The sequence below is a fragment of the Doryrhamphus excisus genome, linkage group LG2 (genome assembly GCF_037039965.1).
Source record: "Doryrhamphus excisus strain RoL-2023G ecotype Guam linkage group LG2, RoL_Dexc_Guam_v1.1, whole genome shotgun sequence".
Classification (NCBI taxonomy): domain Eukaryota; kingdom Metazoa; phylum Chordata; class Actinopteri; order Syngnathiformes; family Syngnathidae; genus Doryrhamphus; species Doryrhamphus excisus.
Window position 1 is genome coordinate 5,499,920 of NC_136358.1, and position 21,126 is coordinate 5,521,045.

Here is a 21,126-nt window from a genome sequence, read left to right on the forward strand (position 1 = left end):
TTTAAAAACTTCGCTTTGGTTCCGATTTTCTACAATAAAACCTCTGATAAAACATTCCACTGTTCTCAAATATCTTCATTTTATTTTTTCTACACAAAAGATGAAAAATAAATAAACAAATCAAGAATAAAGAAAATCAATCAATCAGTAATAAATAAATAAATATAATAATAATAATAAAACGGCATATAATAAAAACTTAAGAAACCACATATAATTGGTGGGTAGACAAATTATTTTTTTTCAGATTAAAATGAACAAAGCATTATTAGAGCCCTGTAGACATGACAAAACACGACTATAGTCACATTTATACTCTTTTTATTTACAACATATTGCGCAACTGCAGGGTCTTGAGACACATGCTAACTCGCAAACTAGAGAGCTAGCGACCTAAACGGTAGCCTTCAAGTTATTTCCTTCAAATTTAAAAAGCCAAAAACTTACCACTTCCACACGGATAGGGAGGATAACTATTAACAGTTATTTAACCTTTAACATGAACATTAATCAAACGTAATAATTTTTTCTGGGTACATGATACCATACAGCATCCATATCAAACTTGCGCGGGCCGCACTAACATTAAACTTTCATATCAAGGCGGGGGCCTCAAACCCGCAGGCCGCATGTTTGAGACCCCTGCTCTAAGGTCTTCACTCTAGTCCAGTGGTTTTCAACTGGTTTGGTGGCTGGACCCACCAATATGAAAGATTACAGTATATTTAAAGGGCCCATTAGCAACCATTACGCGGCTGGGTGAAGATGGTGAGAAAAAAGTAAAGTTCTTATTTTCTAAACAATGTGCATATTAAAATAAAGTAAAGGAAAATGTAACATGTATTCTTTACATGAAAAACATGTAAAGACCACATTGTTGACTGCCATGCGTCTTTATTTTGAAGACCTGATGGTAGACAGGATGTATGATGCCAATGCTGCCATCCACTAGAAGCCCCTTTATTACTGTTGAAATACAAAAAAACTAATAACTAAAAACTAATGTGAGGACGTCGGGAAAGAAAGGAAAAATATGTTTGTTTGTCAGTGAAAAGCATTGATACGTATGCCACTAGGACAGGCACAAACAAGAAACCAAGTTATGTGTGCGTGTGTGTGCGTGTGTTGTGTTGCCTGGCAAGTAATCACTTTAATTTGAAAGCCCCACAAGCCAAGACACAAGCATAAAATAGGCAGTAATTTTGTGGTCATCTCTAATTACTTCTAAATAATAGCAAAAGAACACGCAAATAATATTAATATGTATAGTCAGTCATGCTTTAATTTTTTTAAAGGATACAAACAAACAAAAACAAAACCCACTTCAAAATTCCCATAAAGACAAATTCAAACTGTTCACAAGTTAAAGTGTTACCAGTCTGAGAGGATGTGACTAAACCTCTGAAATGTTTGACAATAATTGACATTCAGTCTCTAATTGTCGTCACCTTATGCGGGGGACACAATGTGTGTATCTAAAGTATATACACACACACATTTTTGGTGTTTATGTATATAAAGAAATCCTTAAAAAGTCAAACATTGCATTAAAAACATATAGTATATACTCTTAGCTGCAGTGTAAAAAAGGAAAGGACCATAAAAACAACAAAAGGAAGTAGAGCAATTTGTCCATGCATTAAAAAAAAAAATTAAATCAATGAATTGTTTTGGTCATAATTTTAAAGTTGGAATGTTGGATGTTCCTTAAACATGTTGCATTAAAAGGTCTTTTTTGGAACGTTATTGCACACAAATATGGCTTATATAAATATGTGCCTCTCACCAATAAACAATTGGAGATTCCCGTGAGGCTCAAAGGAGTGAGGGGATGCACAAGTAAAGCTTATTTAAATGCGGACAAACACATTTTTGCTTGAATATTATTAATATCATTACCATGTGAGCCCACAGAACCTCCATAATAATTAATAATCAATAACAGTGTCAATGCTCCAATTAAAGCATGTATTCAATTAACCGCCAACATTCCAATTGTCATTGGGTGCGTGGTCTACAAAAGCTGATAACCGCTGTAGTCTCTAATTAGGTAAAAAAAAAAAAAAAAAAACACCTTAGCATTAAGAACTGTGGCTACAGGCAACCCCCCGATGTAGTTTTCGTATTAACTCCACAAGTTGGAAGTAGCTTAATTTGAAGTATTATGAGTGGTCAGCATCCTTAAGCTTTGTTTACTACTACTACTACTACTACATATGGGCTTTAAAATTTGTGGTACTGTTAACAATGGACTCGTCAGCGCTATTAAAGCTATTTGAGCAATTTGCTTCTTACTGCAATTACAACACTGGTTCATTTTCACCTTTTTCTAATGTACTTATGAACAAATTACAATTAAAGTTTGAAATATCAACTTCTTATACATAATGAGTTATCTTTCAGCCTCCATTCTCTTTGCGTTTTGGGTTAATAAACAACCCGGCCATAATTGGAGCATTTACAGTGCTACACTTCCCTCTGGTAGTGTGATTCTTACAGCTTCCGTTTGTCTGATTCACTTTGGCGGGATTTTCCACAACATGAACTGTAAATTCAAATCTGCTATGAATAAACATTCCATGCCACCTCAGTAACTCAGTGGACTCACCATCCCAAACAGCGTGTCAGCAGTCCTCCAGCCAGGAGAGGGCGCTCACGCTGGGGTTGTTGAGGTGTTCGCCAGCCTGCTGGATGTTTTGCTGCAGGAATTTGTCACATGATGAAGCATGAGCGGCCACGGCGCTGTGGAGCAGCCACAGGTTGTTGTGCAACACTTTGACCTGTACACATAGACACACTTTGTTGCTTCTCAATCAAATGACATTCAAATATGGCCGACACTGCACCTTGTTTTCCTCCAGCAGCTTAAGCTTGACAGCCAGATCGTCCCTGATGTGCTCGTAGCGTCCCCTCTGGCTCTGGAAGTCTTTCTGAGCCTGCTCAAGTTTGGGAAGGGTAGTGGCGTCACGTCGACCCAGGTTGAGCTCCTCCAGGTCCACGCGGTATGCGTCGTACTGAATCCTGCGAGTGGATGAAATGCAAAAACTAGATTTATAGTAAAACAATGGCAAGTACACAACACTTAAATTTGTGTGTGTGTGTGTGTGTGGAAAGTATGTGAAATCACAATTAGCATGGCGGTTGAGTGGATAGCGTGCAGACCTCACAGCTAGGAGACCAGGGTTCAATTCCACCCTCGGCCATCTCTGTGTAGAGTTTGCATGTTCTCCCCGTGCATGCGTGGGTTTTCTCCGGGTACTCCGGTTTCCTCCCACATGCCAAAAACATTCATTCATTTTCTACCGCTTTTTCCTCACGAGGGTCCGGGGGTGCTGGAGCCTATCCCAGCTCTCTTCGGGCGAGAGGCGGGGTACACCCTGGACTGGTCGCCAGCCAATCACAGGGCACATATAGACAAACAACCATTCACACTCACATTCATACCTATGGACAATTTGGAGTCGCCAATTAACCTAGCATGTTTTTGGAATGTGGGAAGAAACCGGAGTACCCGGAGAAAACCCACGCATGCACGGGGAGAACATGCAAACTCCACACAGAGATGCCCGAGGGTGGAATTGAACCCTGGTCTCCTAGCTGAGGTCTGCTTGCTTGCCAAAAACATGCTAGGTTAATTGGCGACTCCAAATTGTCCATAGGTATGAATGTGAGTGTGAATGGTTGTTTGTCTATATGTGCCCTGTGATTGGCTGGCGACCAGTCCAGGGTGTACCCCGCCTCTAGCCCGAAGACAGCTGGGATAGGCTCCAGCACCCCCCGCGACCCTCGTGAGGAAAAGCGGTAGAAAATGAATGAATGAATGAATGCATCATGCTCATCCATCCAACATTATCACATTCAAGCCAGGAAACAGGAAGTGCTGTGAAGTGCTCCGCCCACCTGACGGCCTCGTACTGCTTGACGTTGATCATGGTGTCCTCAATGGTCTTGTTGACCAGTGTGTTCATGTCAGATGTGAAGGAGTTGAAGGCCGCCACGACACTCTCACCGTCCTTGGACAGGAACCTTTGAGCCTCTGCGTTGATGCCAAACTCCACCTTGTGGCGAAAGTGGACAAGAGCGTTTGACTCCTGATGCTAGCTTCATCGAACTGGCCAGTGGACTCACATATAGCGAGGGTGTTTTGAGACTCATTTCCGCAAAGGCGTCCCCCAAAGTCTTCTGGGTGGCGATCAGCTGAGCCAGCTGATTGGCCAGTGTCTGTGCCAACTTGGTGACGTGATCATAGCGCTGGCGGTCATCTTTAAGCAGCTCCATGCGGGGCTTCAAGTCCAGGTCTACTGTGTGAGATCCCCGGCCCAGTTTCTCTGACAGAGCCTGCCTGGTGCGCTGCGACCAAAGATATCTTATTGATCATGTGACTCATTGATTATCGACATTGTGAGACAGGTGCCAGACCTTGTAAGTGTTGAGACTCCACCTACGGACCATCTGCAGCTTCTCACCGGCCATGTTTTTGTTGTTGCCGTGGACAACCACTGTCTTGCTCTTTTGTGGTGTTGCTATGGGGTCATGATGATGCCATTAATCACATTAGAAAATAGACTTATTGTTCTAACAGGAATTTGTGTCCCCAGAGCCTGTCCTCCCTCATAGACATGATAGCACCTATGGTAGCTTGTCATTGGCTCCTGCCAAAGAAAGAGCTACCGCTTCCTCGCTGACTTGCAAGCTGCACAGTATTTAAATAATTAGAAGTTTTGAGGTAACGGAGATGCCACAAGATTAGAATTTAGCCAAAAACTGTGGGGTTCAAAGTTTAAGAAAAAAAGTAGCGGCTCATGCACTGCAATTTACTGTATAACATAGGACCTATAACAAACTAAATTAATTGTTAAATCATTCAACAAGTTTACCACAACTCTTCTCAGTTTCCATTGTGACTTCTTTTGCTGTGGATTCAGCTGGACAGGAAGTGATGTCATTGCTGGTGTTGTGGTTACAGTTGCTGTTCACTTCCTGTAAAAACACAAAAAGAAACAATTAAATTTGATTTAGGCTGTGAATGCAGCATACCAACAGTAATTAACAGTGAGACTGTCAGGCAGCGCTTCTCTGTTTCCATGGTGACCTTTGTGGTGGCTTCAGCTGGACAGGAAGTGGTGTCATCGTTGGTGTTCTGGTTACAGTTGCTGTTCACTTCCTGTAAAAACACAAAAAGAAACAATTAGATTTGATTTAGGCTGTGAATGCAGCATACCAACAGTAATTAACAGTGAGATTGTCAGGCAGTGCTTCTCTGTTTCCATGGTGACCTTCGTGGTGGCTTCAGCTGGACAGGAAGTGGTGTCATCATTGGTGTTCTGGTTACAGTTTCTGTTCACTTCCTGGAAATACACAAAAAGAAACAATTAAGACTTTCTATTGGCTGTGAATGCAGCATTACAATCACGATGGATCACGATGGGCACCACAACTTCCAGAAACAGAAACCAGATCAAACAGGCTTGGCGCCTTGTTGTGAAGGGCAGGGTCAAAGGTGACTAGACCTGGGGGGCTGCAGTAAAAACATTTTTCATTCACCATTTTCTCCTCTGATATGCCCATGACATCTGGTGGTGGATCCATCATCTCCGTCATCATGTTCTTCGTTAACTGTAGAAACATACAGAGAAAAGGCAAAAGAATGGTTTGCCATTATTACATATTTACAGTCAACAGAGGCTTCAGCTGGTTGCTACGATTTGTCGCCATCTAGTGGTTACATATGGAACTACGGCAGTCATCACCGCAATTTTGCAGTGATGTGACGAGTAAAAGACCTACATTTAAATTTCAACACATCTAAAAGTCTCCAACCTATGTTGCAAGTTCGCTTGTGTTCAGTAAGATACTAAATACTTAAAATAAAATTCCAGCAGATGAAGGGTCACATCTCACCTCATAGATAACTCACATAAAGTCATTACAGTCGAGTGCAAAGTACAAACGTGTACTTTGCACGGTCTCTATTTTATTTTACAAAGTTAGTCACTCAGTATGCACACTTCCTTTAAATAACCAAGGTTAACAATGAATTTGACTTATGCTTACTAAACGAAAGACAACTTTTTAAGTCAGTTGTAAAGTGTAGTTCGAGACAAAATATGTTGCACATCAAAACATATTAAATTTAAAAAAAAACAAATTAACTATAAAAGTGTCTACGGTATCGTGATAGTTGGCCTAGCTTAAATACAGAATGTACTGTAAATAGGTAGTTTAGAGCGAGTATAGCAAGAAGCACAACGTTGTCTTACGTCTCATGTGAACACAATAAACACTCACTCTGCTCCGTAGAGTGAACAATAGTCCCTTTCCCCTTTTATGGCTTTTTTCCTTCAAGATGACATGCTTTAAACTCTCAAATGAAAAGAAAGCTCAGGCACAGAAACCGTCAAATACACGCGGAAGTATTTCCTCACCTTGTCTTCCTGTAGGTGTTTCTTTTATAATCATGTGTTGCCCGAGAGGGCGGTAACACGTCCGGATCAGAGTGACATTTTTTAGTCAGAGCATGCCGGTTTCTAATGCAAGCGTACCTTTGAAATCTACATAAAAGTCTGTTTATACGTTTTAAAAATATAACTAAATGTTTATTTTAAAACAGTTCATTTCTTTAGCACTGATTTGTTCCACAAATCGAGATGTTTAAGATGGTCAGCCGTTAGAACATCTCTGCTTGCTTGGAGTTTCACCCAGTTCTGTTGCTATGTTTCATGATGGCCACAAGATGGGGATAGAGTGACTTACTTTGCCGCACCTTCGTGCACTTTGGAATACACGCACACACACTTCTTTTTGAACTGTGAGAGTCCACAGTGAGTTTTTTCAAAGTCCACACACACACACACATACATTCAGGAAGTACTGCTCTACTTTGATAGGAAAACACAAATCAAGTATATGTATTTTCAACTGATCCAATGACTGTGCAGCGTGTTTCCGTGACGAATATACATCCCATCAGGATCAGCCTGCAAGCCGCAGAGGAGGCAACGACTCCCAATGTAACAAGTTTGTATGTAAACCGTGCATTGCTAAGAGGATTAGCGCGTGTGTAATGATGTTTTTTGCTACACACACGCACACGCACACTTAATCTGACGCGCACACACACAGATGAAAAGATCATTTCCGTTTGCTGGCAACGATGCGCTCCAGCCTTTTAATCTGCATATTTACCATGATGCTTTGGTCTCTTTAATCCTGTCGGCCATGATGATGATGATGATGACGGTGATGATTAAAGAGGAGAATGATGGTGGAACAGCAGATAATTTTTTTTATGTGTTTGTAATTTTTAGAGAGCTCAAAAGACGAGGAACCTGCAGTAGAATGTTGCTGTTGGATTCATGATATTTAAAAGATGTACTTTACGACCTTTATATCACTAAAAAGGGATATATATATTTTGGGGAAATTTGGAACTAGGGAGTCTTGCTCAAAAAGGCCAGAAAAGTTTGCATTCGGGAAACAAACTGGAAGAAAAGGAGGCTGCTGATGTTTGCAAATATATTCCAAAGTTGTTTTTGAGCTTGAGTTGGGAGGACAAGTGAGCAGGAAGTCAACAGGAAGTGGATGTGAAAGGGAGCTTTATCTTCAAGGCTTGCTGCAGGGAAAGAATGCAGCGAGCCATGATGGCGGTGACCTGTTTGGACCCAGAGGTGGGGAAAGGCTCCTCTGGTGGCCAGGTAGGGACATGACTGATGGTGGTGGAGTTCACTGTGTGTGTGTGTGTGTGTGTGTGTGTGTGTGTGTGTGTGTGTGTGTGGAAACAACATCTCAGCATCTTGCTTCTCCTTTCTCCTGTGTTTGTTGTGTTGCCTGGTCCGTTCGTATTTGAAGTACTGGTGCCATCACATGACCTGTCACCTCTTGTCTGTCACTCAGAGGAGCTTCTTTGGTTTCTCCCTGCGAGATCTGCTCAGGTCCACAAAGGAGCCTCGTGTCTCTCTGAGCCTCAGGCAAGCAAACTTTACAGTATATACTGTCAAGGAGAAATACTATACAAAGTAAACTTGGGTATACTAACAATACTCAGTTACTAGCCACTGAAATTAATTAACATTATTAGCTAAATAACTGGCAGCACGGTGGTTGAGTGGTTAGCGCGCGGACCTCACAGCTAGGAGACCAGGGTTCAATTGCGTGGGTTTTTATCCGGGTGCTCCGGTTTCCTCTCACATTCCAAAAAAAACATGCTAGGTTAATTGGCGACTCCAAATTGTCCATAGGTATGAATGTGAGTGTGAATGGTTGTTTGTCTATATGTGCCCTGTGATTGGCTGGCGACCAATCCAGGGTGTAGCCCCCAGTGCGGAGGACCCCCCCTGAGGAAATACTGGAGTTAAAAACTAAAAACTAAAAGCATAAAATAGGACTAAAAAGATCAAAACATAGAAAAGTTTTAAAATATTAGTTGGAATTAATATTAGTCTTAACATTCACCAGTGATGTCATCATGAAGAAGTGAAAGAGGATTCCATTACCAACCTGTGCATCTTTGGTGAAGTCCTTAATCCAAGAGGATTAAGGCAGTGCTAGATAACATTGATGCTCACACACTACTTGCACATGTTCACTGTGAGGTCTACCTGTGACATTTTCAGTGGATATTATATATCTATAGTGTAATACAATCTGTACTCTAATGCAAATTATAAGTTATATATATATATATATATATATATATATAAGTTATATGTATATATATATATATATGTATATATATATAAGTTTCATTTCTATATTGTGCTTTGAGTCAATGGGCCATCTCCTAAAACAAATCCATGCATGTTGTGTTGTCCTCCAGCATGACTGATGAAGTCAGCAACATCAGAGAGGTGAATATGTCCCATCCACATACAGAAGGAGAAACTCCTCCAGAAGATGAGGTAGACCTATGGTCACGCTTCGTTTGGACCTTTTTTTGTGTCACTTACTTTTCCTATGCATCTTTAGAATCCAGCCCTGTCTGAGCGACTTGACAGTCCACTCATGAGAGCAGGTAAGCCTTCATTCCATTTTAAGGTTCTCTTGGTTTTTAAATGTCTTAACGGCCTTGCACCTTCTTATATCAACACCCGCGGACCCTGCGGTCCTCCGGCACTGGCCTTTTAACAATACCAAAACCCAGAACAAAAACCCACGGTGAGGCAGCATTTATAGCCACTATGGCCCCCACCTGTGGAACAGCCTGCCGGAGAGCCTCAGGACTGCGGAGACTGTTGACATTTTAAAAAATAAATAAAGTTAAAGACACACCTTTTTAATCAGGCTTTTAACTAATATTTTTAAAATTTTCTCATGTTTTTATCTTTTTAGTCTTATTTTATGCTCTTAGTCTTTAGCTTTTAACTCCAGTATTTCTATTAACTCCAGGGGGGTCCTCCACACTGGGGGCTGTGTCGGGTCTGCTGAGGGGGTGCTATCCTTGGGTCCCTTTGACCCGGCCGGCTTGGTGTTCCTCCCTTTGATGTGGGGGTCCGCCCATCTGTCGGAGTCGGGGGGCCCGGGTGCTGGTCCCCTGATGGCACGGCCTGCGGCTCCTCCCAGTGTGGACGGCCCCAAAGGTGGCGTTTCCTTGTTCCTCAGTGCCATGCCATGTCTCCCTACTGTGTGTGATTGTGTGTGATTGTGTGTGATTGTGTGTGAGTGTGTCTAGTATGGAGGGTGGGAGGGAGGGGCTTGTTTTTCCTTTTTATTGTGGTAATTGTGTTTAATTCTGTAAAGCACTTTGTGTTGCATGTCTTTGCAGGAAAAGTGCTCTACAAATAAAGTTGATTTGATTTGATTCAGCATCATCATCATCCTCATGGCGACGCCTTCCTCACCTGTTATGTGTGGGTTCAGTGCTGTGTGCGCAGGTGTGTAAGGTGTACCGCTTTCAGACGGAGGACGCCGGGTGGCTGCTGGTGCAGGAGCAAATGTCCGAGACGCCCCTGTCCTTCTCTTTACCCAAACAGCTACTGAGCATGCTCATTAGCCAGCTCACAAACAAGTAAATGCGTTCATAACGTGTCTCTAGTTTTACTGACACATCTAAATTTTACCTCTCTTTCTCAGACTGCAGGAAGTAGAGGAGCTCGGTGACCTTTCACCCCGCTGGGATAGTCTTCGCCGTGATGTCATCAACCACTGCAGGCATATGATTGGCTGCTATGAGGAGACGCTGGGCCAGCTGCACACGCTTTCAGGTGAAATCCACTTTTCAGTTTCTGCTCACAACGGCACCTTTGAGGGTCTCCAACTATCGGCCAATCAGATACAAGAAAAGGAGAATGTGTGTCATGATGAAGCCCCACCCACCTCCACCACTTTCTGTGTAATATTCATTCATTCATTCATTTTCTACCGCTTTTCCTCACGAGGGTCGCAGGGGTGCTGGAGCCTATCCCAGCTGCCTTTGGGCGAGAGGCGGGGTACACCCTGGACTGGTCGCCAGCCAATCACAGGGCACATATAGACAAACAACCATTCACACTCACATTCATACCTATGGACAATTTGGAGTCACCAATTAACCTAGCATGTTTTTGGAATGTGGGAGGAAACCGGAGTACCCGGAGAAAACCCACGAATGCACGGGGAGAACATGCAAACTCCACACAGAGATGGCAAACGGTGGAATTGAACCCTGGTCTCCTAGCTGTGAGGTCTGCACGCTAACCACTCGACCGCTGTGCCGCCCTCTGTGTAATATGTATTTATTTAATATTTACATTTACACAACTTCCTATGCACTGTTCAATCAGTGTTACATGACAGTGGCTGTTGGCAGAACTTGTGCAGCTTGCAGCATTTAAAGTGACAGTACACTAAAACATCATCCCTGTGAAGGATGATAACAAAAGGACACAATTATTAATGAAAACAAAACTGTCTTTGGAAATAATACTGTATTATGTACAGCACATTTTACAGAATATTTATTTTCACCATTATGTCATGGCACGCTAGGTTAATTGGCTACTCCAAATTGTCCATAGGTATGAATGTGAGTGTGAATGGTTGTTTGTCTATATGTGCCCTGTGATTGGCTGGCGACCAGTTCAGGGTGTACCCCGCCTCTCGCCTGAAGACAACTGGGATAGGCTCCAGCACCCCCCGCGACCCTCGTGAGGAAAAGCGGTAGAAAATGAATGAATGAATGTTCATTCATACAGCGTCGTCCTGCTTCAAGTCGAGTGGCTCCAAGGGGAACCAACATCTTCAGTTTGTCCCCACCAACCTGCACTCTCAGATGATGGAAGTCACCTGTCAGGACAGGACAGGTCAGTTATGTTGGAAGAAAGATGAAGACGACATGCTCGACATTGACAGTGTGTGTATCTTAAGGTGCGTGGTACCATGTCATCACCTTTGGTGCTCCAGCCGAGCACCACCAGGCCTTTAAGCATGGTGGCCTCAAAAGGCTGCTGGCCAAGCACACTGACCACATGCACAGGTGAGTGTCACGTGTTTACTGTGGAACAGAAGTTTTATCAGTCATGGTTTAGTAATTACTTAACATGGCTGCCCCACAGCTGCTGTTGCTACTCACATGAGGAGAGCTCAAGAGCCAGGGTAATGTTGGCTAGCATGGCCCAGCTACAGCCTCTCCTCTTCGGCCTCGCTGAGGAGCTGCTGTCCGTCTCTCTGGAGCACAGCACAGCCCGCCTGCAGCTGGCCGTAGACAACCTGACCCAGCAGGTAAGTTTTTCTTCCAGTTCACAAGCTCTGATCTCAGTTCTCATGACTGCTCCTCCTGCTTGTTTAGATGGAGAAGTTTGTTCATGCTCTCAAAGATGAGCTGGTGAGAAGCTCGCTCATGCACATCCAAAATAAATGCTGTCACGACAAAGACGGCGGCCTCCATGACGCTTCACCTGACCACCAGCAATATGATGAGGAGGAGTGGGCAAGTAGGACAGTGTGCGTTACATGACTCTGCCGTATGTAAACGTATGTTATGTTTAGGACAGAGTGTGGGCAAACGCCACAAACAGTCTGACCTGCATCATCACCATGGTAGACCGACTAAAGGGACGGCAGGACGGCAATAACATTGACTCTGGTGCGTTCACTGACATTCCTGTATTTGCACTATTATACATGTTTAGAACCTGGTTTCCTCACAGCTAGGAGACCAGGGTTCAATTCCACCCTCGGCCATCTCTGTGTGGAGTTTGCATGTTCTCCCTGTGCATGCGTGGGTTTTCTCCGGGTACTCCGGTTTCCTCCCACATTCCAAAAACATGCTAGGTTAATTGGTGACTCCAAATTGTCCATAGGTATGAATGTGAGTGTGAATGGTTGTTTGTCTATATGTGCCCTGTGATTGGCTGGCCACCAGTTAAGGGTGTACCCCGCCTCTCGCCCGAAGACAGCTGGGATAGGCTCCAGCAACCCCCCGCGACCTTCGTGATGAAAAAGCGGTAGAAGATGAATGAATGAATGAATGAAATTGTCATTCATAGGTATGAATGTGAGTGTGAATGGTTGTTTGTCTACATGTGCCCTGTGATTGGCTGGCGACCAGTTCAGGGTGTATCCCGCCCTTTCGCCCGAAGACAGCTGGGATAGGCTCCAGCAACCGCCCGCGACTCTTGTGAGGAAAAAGCGGTAGAAAATGAATGAATGAATGAATGAATGAAATTGCCCATAGGTATGAATGTGAGTGTGAATGGTTGTTTGTCTATATGTGCCCTGTGATTGGCTGGCGACCAGTCCAGGGTGTACCCCGCCTCTCGCCCGAAGACAGCTGGGATAGGCTCCAGCAACCCCCGCGACCCTCGTGAGGAAAAAGCAGTAGAAAATGAATGAATGAATAACCTGTTCTCCTCCAGACTGCTGGCAAGAGCAGCTGCTCCCTCTGGTGGTCACTCTCAGAGATTGCGTACGTGAGGCGGTGCAGAGGGCACGGACCGCCATGACCTTTGTGGTCCTGCAGGCGGCGGCGTCCGCCACCATCGCTCAGGGCCCCGCCAAGCTCACCCAGAGACGACACGCTGTCTTCAGCCAGGCGGTGAGACACAACAACTTAATATTGAAAAGTGGGGGAAAACACAAACATAAGCAACACTAGCAAAGCTGCATTGATGAATAGTCCTCATTTGGGTCACATGTAAGCTGGACCCTGTATACATGGGATGGGTCAAAGATACATGACATCATAAAAAAGTGACTGTGAAGGACAAGTGAAGGACACTCCCGTGACTTACACACCTGTCTGTCTTTCAGCTCTCAGCGGCCACATGCGGATTTCTATTGAGACTCCACAACGGTCTTGAGGATTCACAGTTCCTGCAGCAGCTTCACACCGTCGGAATCTTGGTTCAGTTTGAGGGCCTGCTCAGTACTTATGGTACACATGTATGTACACGCATTGCAGTTCACAGTCACATGTTCTTATGTGCATGCTGTGTGCGTCAGGTGATGAAGCAGGGATGCTAGAGGACATGATGGTGGGGGTGGCTGACCTGAGCGGAGTCACGTTCTCCCTAATTGAGGCAAAAACCGAACAACCGGAAGACCTTCAGCCGACCCTCCGAGGAACATGGTGAGAAACTGATGCACACAAACTTATTTTGTGTATTGTATAATAAAGTCTGTGATTGGCTGGCGACCAGTCCAGTGTGTACCCCGCCTCTTGCCCGAAGACAGCTGGGATAGGCTCCAGCACCCCCGCGACCCTCGTGAGGAAAAGCGGTAGAAAATGAATGAATGAAGTTATAATAAAGTAGCTTTTGGGTGTCTCTTTTCAGGGGCTCTTTGGTTGTCAAGGTCCCACTGCCCAAGTCAACTATCATGGCGCTGCCCGGCAAGCTGAGAACCGGATGTTTGATTCCCCTTCATCCGGTTCTGTTTAACATTGGCATCAACCAGCAGCAGAGTGTCGTTGAGAGGTTTGGCAACACCTCCATGCAGGAGAGACTGAATCAGGAGAGCTGCGAGCAACTCAAAGTTTACTGCAATACGCTGAGAGAGCGCATGCCCGACGCTGGTCAGTCCACATCGCCATCTTTGATCCCACAGGCAATCTTGATGACACTAAACACTATTACTTTGCAGCCGGTGTGCAGTCTCTGTGGGACATGTTGGCATCTCTGAGTCGCAGCGTGGAAACCCGGAGGAGAAAGAACGTGGAGGTGCTGTGGCTGGCTGCCTCGGTATATAAGACAGGTTTTAGGTTTTATTATTATTATTATTATTAATGTGTGAGCGAGAGATTAAAAACTGTATCTGTCAAGATCTGTCATGAGGTGAGTGGCGTGCGTCTGACTAGCTGTAAGAGCGCCAAGGACCGCACGGCCATGTCGGTGACACTTGAGCAGTGCATGCTGCTTAGGGACAGACATGATCTCAGCACCCATCAGTTCAGCACCGCGTTGGACCACATGAGGAGGTACAGTTCTTAAAAGTTGCTCCTGCATGAGACTGATGAGTGGCTTCTTGATTTGATCGCAAATTTCCCCCTCATGTTCCTTTCATTCTCTCTTCATTCTGTCACTAACCATTCTTTTACTACTCAAATCAACACACACCTCCAGGTGTCGTCTGTCCTGGGGTCAGATGCTGGGCTGTTATGCCCAATCGGGTCTCACGCCGTTTGGGTTAAAGTTATTGGAGAAGCCCTTGGACCCGCAGAAGTCCAGCTTCCCACGTTGTTTTGCCCCAAAAGGCACCAGACCACACTTGTACCCCGTGGCCGTCCTGTTGGTGACCTCTCACCTCCTGGTTCTCTGGCTCATTCTCAGCCTGCTCGTGCTGGTGGCCAAGTACGAGTAGGGCCACACAGGCTGGGAACATCAAATAGAAAATGTTATTATTTGAAATAAATGCTTGAACTGTAAAGAGGAGCTGATTGTTTGTGTGCAGGGAGGGCTGCAGGATGGAGAACGTTGAGAAAAACATGGGAAGCAGGAAGTTTGCCTTCAGCAGCGTCCAGCTCCTCACCTTCCCAAAACTATACAAACCTCCAGAGGACAGCTATGGATAGACATACAGTATATGTTTGGGTTTTGTACATAACATTGATTAATAAATCATGTGTAGTGTCTTTTTAAAAAAACAAACTATTAAGTTATAGAATTCACAATCAGTTACGTCACTTCCTCCTTTTGCTAATTTTTACGACAACGCTTCTGCATCGTCACATGCTGTGGTAGTTATTTTTTGTAAATGCACAGTATGAACATCAATGGTCAATAACTATACTTCATATATGTAATATATTGAATGTTATTTTATTATTGGCTTATTAAAAGACTTTGTTATCATTCAGATGTTTGTATCGTCTTTATTCACCAAGACTTAGCTGTGAATGTATACAATGTATCAAAATAAATAAGCGTACCTGTCGTTTTTCATTTGACTAGCCCATTTAAAGAAAGAAGCTGCTATATCAAATAAGCAGAATCCAATGTCATGACAATCCATCTCATATTCAGATAAACTACGACATTATAGAAATTACATGTTGTTTTATGCCAGGCCGCTAAGCGGCGCAGGTTGGTAATACTACACTACACAGCTACTTTTAAGATGAATTGTGTAGAACAAGCTTCAACCGGATGTATGCACGATTTATACTTCAAAATAAAGACAAATGGTGTCGTTTTAGTGATTGAAGGGCAAATGTGAAGGGAGGAACGTATATCAAACAGTACATATATACATCGTAAACAAGCGAAATAAACTTAGTAGCTACTGCGACAGTGATTGCAGTTCAGACCGTGCTGACATAGGCTTTGTTTTTAAATACATAACCGGAAATGGCCTTCCTCACGAACCGATAATTTACACAAGTACGTTCAAGCCCAGTCAAAACAATGCAGCTTAAATGGCGTCTGCATTTTTACAATAACTAATAGCGCCAGTTGAGCTCTCCATTCTCAGCTGGTGTGGTATTTTGGTGCGGCTTTATTCGCCTGTTTGCCACATTTTCTCGGCTGTCAGCGTTCGTGCCCGTCCAGCGGATATTTTTGTTCGCCGGAGATGGAGGCGGCTAGCGGGCGTCCGATGTTATGTAGCTTGCTAGAGGGGAGCGGCTGAAAGCAAGAGTTTAACAGACAGCTGTGCACATCGGGGAGTGAAAAGAAGGAGCTGCAATTAAAAGGAAAGCCTTGCATTACCTCCAGTTGCCATGGTGGAGTAGGAGGTTCGAGTCCCGTCATGGCTCCGTGCTCTGTGGTGGCGGCCTGCCGCAGCCTGGCCCTCTCGACGTGGCTGCTGTCCTTCTGCTTCGTACACCTGCTATGCCTCGACTTCACCGTGGCCGAACGTGAGGAGTGGTATACGGCCTTTGTCAACATAACCTACGTGGAGCCCGCCACCAAGATTGTTCGTACTGACAAAACCGAGTGCGGCCGCTACGGGGAGCATTCGCCCAAGCGGGACGCCAAGGGGGTGGTGGTCCTGCCCGCCGACCCGCACGACCGCCAGGCCTGCTACTCCAGCACCACGTTCCCGGCACCGGCCCACGCCGGGGCCTGGGTAGCTTTGATAGCCAAGGGGGGCAACTGCACCTACAAGGAGAAGATCCGGCACGCCGCCGAGCACAACGCTTCGGCTGTGGTGATTTTTAATGTGGGCTCCGCTATTGCCAACGACACCATCACCATGCCTCATCCAGGTGAATCTTCGCATTGCAAAAACAGAGGAGAGATGTTCTAGTTTTAATAAACTATCACAGTGGAAATATAAATATACTTAAAAATAATTAATTCAGTTTCTAGTTCGGTTTCAAGTTAGGATTTAAATTCCTGGCAAGTGACAACAAGTCCAGCTTAAAAACACAGGCCGAGCTGTCAATAGATGATGAAAGAAGGTTGTTGAAAGGGGAATGTGGAATCCAGGTGTATGTCGGACTTGTCGTAAAATAATTTGCTTCTGAGGTCATGCTGGGTATGAGTCTATACATCAATTTTCATATTTTCTTTCCCCCGTCACTTCAGGCACTGGTGAAGTGGTGGCCATCATGATCCCGGAGCTCAAAGGTCGCGAGGTGGTGGCACTGCTGGAGCGCAACGTGACGGTCACCATGACGATCACTATTGGGACGAAGAACCTGCAGAAGTATGTGAGCAGGACATCGGTAGTGTTCGTGTCCATCTCCTTCATCGTGCTGATGATCATCTCACTGGCCTGGCTAGTCTTCTATTACATCCAGAGGTTCCGATACGCAAATGCACGTGACCGCAATCAGGTAAGAAGATGTAAAAAATAAACTTCTTTCAGCTGGTCAGAATCGTAATCTGAACTTCCTGTCCTGTCCAGCGCCGCCTTGGTGATGCCGCGAAGAAGGCTATCAGCAAGCTGCAGGTGCGCACCATCAGAAAGGGAGACCAGGAGACGGAGGCCGACTTTGACAACTGCGCCGTGTGTATTGAAGGCTACAAGGCCAATGACGTGGTCCGAATCCTGCCTTGCAGGTAGACACCATGCACGCTACATATGCCACCTTCTCTTGTGCCTGACTCCACTTCTCTATGTCCGTGAAGACATTTGTTCCACAAGAACTGCGTGGACCCATGGCTGTTGGACCATCGCACATGTCCCATGTGCAAGATGAACATCCTGAAGGCGCTTGGCATCGCTGTGAGTATGCCGAGGATGAGAATATGGTTGGTTGGTTCTCAGTCATTACCCTTTGTCAATCTCGTACTCAGCTGAATGCAGACTGTCTGGATGACCTGACGTTGGACTACGACTTGGCGCTGGGTGGTGTGGCTGGGGTTGGCATGGGTGGTGTTGGCGCCTTGGCTCTGGAGGCCGTGGTTTCTGGGGCATCTAGTGACGGCACCCTAAGCGAAGGTGGCTCCTCTGTAGTTTTGGACCCCGGCGTGCGACGGATGGGACTGCCCCAGGACTACCAGGACCCTGACACCCTAAGGGACAGTCCTGTGACAGCCACCACCGGTACACTCACAGGTGAACATCAGGAATGCTAGATACTCTCTGCATTTCCAAGCATCTCAACACTTTGTTCTCTTTCGCAGGTGAGCTCCAGCCGATGGCGAGTAGCGCTTCTGTTGCATCGCTGGTCATCGCCGTGGAAACCCGTCTATCAGATGAGGAGGGGCCGATTGAACAGCCCCAGATTGGGGACAAGTCTTGAGATAGCCTCAATAAAACCAAAAGCTAGCAGACTAAGAATCACAACTCGGAACAGAAGCTGGTTTCGGTTTGGATCAGTTTCCGACCAGCACCAGAGTCTGCACCTGAGGGATTCCAGAACTGATGCAGGGCTGGAGTCGAGACTGTGATGGTCCTAAATACACCCAAAGAACTGTCCTGGTTTGGATGGGTTTTTACTCTTCACAGCGGGTTCCAGTCTGATAAGAGTACCTGTAGCCCTTGACCCTGAAATCGCTAATCCTGCCTTGTTGGAATTCTGGACCTCCTGAATCCTAAAAGACACATCTGGTCAGGAAAAGACAGCAAATGCTCTACTGGAATGGTCTTACCTGGGCCTTCCTACACGGACCCTTACTTCCTGTCCTACTGTGGAATCCTGTTCCCATTATTTTGTGGACTATAATTAGCCTGCCAGGCGATGTTGTGCTGAACATTTTGGGTTGACTCGGCAGTATCTTAGCTCACAGTATTCAATACACTCCCGCTCCCGCTTTTCTTGCCTGTGTGCAAAATTGCAGATTGCATTCAATTTCAAATGTACTCCGTCCTCGGCCGTCATCAGCCCCGCCCCACCAAAAAACACGAGTGACCACTTAGATCATGACAGGGTCTAAGATTTACAGCAGTTGTGTACCGTGACCTCATGCTGCCTTTTTTTCAAAACTACATTTGTCCTGTCTGCTGACAATCACTTTTTGAGTCGTTTCTTGCATTTATTGTCCCTTCTAGCAAACACTTTTTAGATTTTTTTTTTTCCCCCCTCCAGATGTCATGGCGATGTCATCGCGAAAGACAACAGAGGGGCGTTCTGTAAATATGAGAACGTGTTGGGGCACAGCCGCCGAGACGGATAAAGATTGTCATCTATTTTGATACCAGAAGAGACGTTTATTTTTGTAATCCTCACAACCAGCAGCCAAGACTGACTGACCCCTGCCTCACCCCAAACGCCCCCCACCTCCACCCCCACCCACTCCCTTGCAGCAGTGCTGGTCCTCAGCACGGCTCTGTCAAGTTCTTGTACATATTGAACAGCATGAAGCTGGCTGACCATGTTTGGGGGTCGGGGGGGGGGGGGAGAATTTTGTCATTTTTGGGATGAATATGTGACGCGCTAAATGTGTTGCCTGGCTGTCTTGTTTTCATTCTCCTTTAGAACATTTTAAATGTCCATGTCCTGGACTGAACTTGCATCCAAAATAAAAAAAACTACCATTGGTTGTGTGACGTGTAGACATGATGCCTTTAAATTTTACACTCTTGGTGGAAATATGTTCATCATTTTTTTGGGTCAACAATATTGATTTTTTTTATTGATTCAAACTAAGTTATTTTGTCATTATCCCTTCAACATTTAAAGTTTTTCCTAAAATTGCTTGCAAGCTTTTAGTTCACCATCTCAGTGGAGTACCCTATATGTTTTATTTTAGCACTGCAGTAGTATTATGATAATGATGATGCACTGTCATGGCCTCTTTTGGGAATGGTGTTTTAATTAAACCTATCTCTGTTGTGTTGTAAGCTTTTGTTTTCTCATCCAGTCAGGAAGTAGGAACAAAAGAGACAAAGGGAAAAGTGTAATCTTTCACATTTCACCACGCAAAAAACTACAGAGATGTAGCAGATCCACATCAGCTGTAAAGGTGGGGTAGTAATAAAGGTTTGTGTTGTCTGAAGCATGCAGTTTACTGTATGTGACAAGATTATATTATACTACAGTGGGTCTTGTATAACTAGATCTTGTATACAAACCTTGGATAACTAGGTTTGTTGGATGTTTGAGGATCTTCACTCTGCTACTGCTTTCCCGAAACGTACTTAAAATGGTGTGAAAAAGTGTTTGCCCCCTTTCTGTCACACTTAAATGTTTCAGATCAAACAAACTTAAATATTAGTAACAAGTGAACACAAAATGTACTTTAAATGTATTAGTCTTTTTCATTCATTCATTCATTTTCTACCGCTTATCCTCATGAGGGTCGCGGGGGGTACTGGAGCATATTTTATTAAGGAAAAAATAAATCCAAACCTTCACGACTGTGTGTGAAAAAGTGATTGCCCCCATTGTTAAACTGAGATTAATTGAGATCTATCAGTCTGGAAAACATTAAGCCATTTCTAAAGCGTTGGGACTCTAGCAAACTACAGTGAGAGCCATTATCTACAAATGGCGAAAACATGGAACTGTGGTGAACCTTGCCAGGAGTGACCGTCTAAAATGACCTCAAGAGCGCAGTTTTTTGTGATACAAGAGGTCACAAAAGACTCCACGACAACATCCAAAGAACTGCAGGCATCACTTGCCTCAGCTAAGGTTGCTAAGGTCAGTGTTCATGACTCCACCATAAGAAAGACACTGGGGAAAAAGAGCCTGCATGGCAGAGCTACAAGACAAAAATTACTATTGAACCAAAACAACATTCAGGCTCGTCTCAATTATGCCAGAAAACATCTTGAAAATACTCTGTGGTCTGACGAGACACAAGTTGAACTTTTTGGAAGGTTTGTGTCCCAAAGTAATGCCGCATTGCAGAAAAAGAGACCAACAGTAAAATACGGTGGATGTAGTGTGATGGTCTGGGGCTTTTTTTTTTTGCTGCTTTATGACTCACAAGACTTGCTGTGATAAATGGAACCATGAATTTTGATGTCTACCAAAAAAAATCCTAAAAAATGTCAAAAACACACCAGCAGTCCACGTCTGAATTGCTGAAGAAAAACAAAATGCAGACTTTTGAGATGATGTGTAATGACTCATTGCAAGTTATCACAAACACTGGATTGCAGTTGCTGCTGCTAAGGCTGTACCAACCAGTTATTAGATTTAAAGGGCAATCACTTTGTCGGCAATCACAGGGCCATGTACATTTAGATTTTGTCCCCCTCGATAATAAAAAAGTTTCATTTAAAAACTGCATTTTGTGTTGACTAATATTTAATGATGATTTAGCAGTGTGACAAACTTGCTAAAAAACTAAAGTATTTCACAAAACCTCCTTTCTT

General features: G+C 44.5%; 3 protein-coding genes across 9 annotated transcripts; 2 read left to right on the forward strand and 1 right to left on the reverse strand.

The window, feature by feature from the left end:
* Positions 1–949: 949 nt before the first annotated feature.
* Positions 950–6,434, reverse strand: LOC131125957 (arfaptin-1-like). Of its 3 annotated transcripts, none has more exons than XM_078796393.1 (11): positions 6,289–6,434; positions 5,545–5,616; positions 5,277–5,348; positions 5,093–5,164; positions 4,878–4,980; positions 4,420–4,523; positions 4,129–4,350; positions 3,901–4,058; positions 2,847–3,021; positions 2,609–2,780; positions 950–966 (listed from the first exon to the last, which is right to left on the reverse strand). In XM_078796393.1, the coding sequence occupies exons 2-10, from the start codon at positions 5,602–5,604 to the stop codon at positions 2,625–2,627; spliced, it is 1,122 nt and encodes a 373-aa protein (XP_078652519.1). In that variant the 5' UTR covers positions 5,605–5,616; positions 6,289–6,434; the 3' UTR covers positions 950–966; positions 2,609–2,624. The 3 variants fall into 3 exon arrangements, with proteins under 3 accessions (XP_078652519.1, XP_078652511.1, XP_057924024.2); XM_078796385.1 differs by lacking the exon at positions 950–966 and adding an exon at positions 1,241–2,545; XM_058068041.2 differs by lacking the exon at positions 950–966 and having other exon boundaries at positions 1,241–2,780.
* A 413-nt stretch (positions 6,435–6,847) lies between these two features.
* LOC131125909 (type II inositol 3,4-bisphosphate 4-phosphatase-like) lies at positions 6,848–15,263 on the forward strand. 5 transcript variants are annotated; one of them, XM_058067932.2, is made up of 19 exons: positions 6,848–7,010; positions 7,894–7,967; positions 8,816–8,897; positions 8,965–9,010; positions 9,856–10,003; positions 10,069–10,199; positions 11,169–11,276; positions 11,341–11,449; positions 11,529–11,694; positions 11,762–11,902; positions 11,962–12,058; positions 12,831–13,009; positions 13,225–13,348; positions 13,417–13,543; positions 13,749–13,987; positions 14,056–14,153; positions 14,235–14,389; positions 14,535–14,762; positions 14,863–15,263. In XM_058067932.2, the coding sequence occupies exons 1-19, from the start codon at positions 6,927–6,929 to the stop codon at positions 14,981–14,983; spliced, it is 2,457 nt and encodes an 818-aa protein (XP_057923915.2). In that variant the 5' UTR covers positions 6,848–6,926; the 3' UTR covers positions 14,984–15,263. The 5 variants fall into 5 exon arrangements, with proteins under 5 accessions (XP_057923915.2, XP_078652525.1, XP_057923916.2 ...); XM_078796399.1 differs by lacking the exon at positions 6,848–7,010 and adding an exon at positions 7,152–7,694 and having other exon boundaries at positions 7,849–7,967; XM_058067933.2 differs by lacking the exon at positions 6,848–7,010 and adding an exon at positions 7,152–7,694.
* A 503-nt stretch (positions 15,264–15,766) lies between these two features.
* rnf150b (ring finger protein 150b) lies at positions 15,767–18,786 on the forward strand. Its single transcript, XM_058068026.2, has 6 exons — positions 15,767–16,618; positions 16,941–17,191; positions 17,263–17,417; positions 17,487–17,583; positions 17,655–17,916; positions 17,985–18,786. Exons 1-6 carry the CDS (start codon positions 16,159–16,161, stop codon positions 18,101–18,103), a joined length of 1,344 nt encoding a protein of 447 aa, XP_057924009.1. The 5' UTR covers positions 15,767–16,158; the 3' UTR covers positions 18,104–18,786.
* The last annotated feature ends 2,340 nt before the right edge of the window (positions 18,787–21,126 follow it).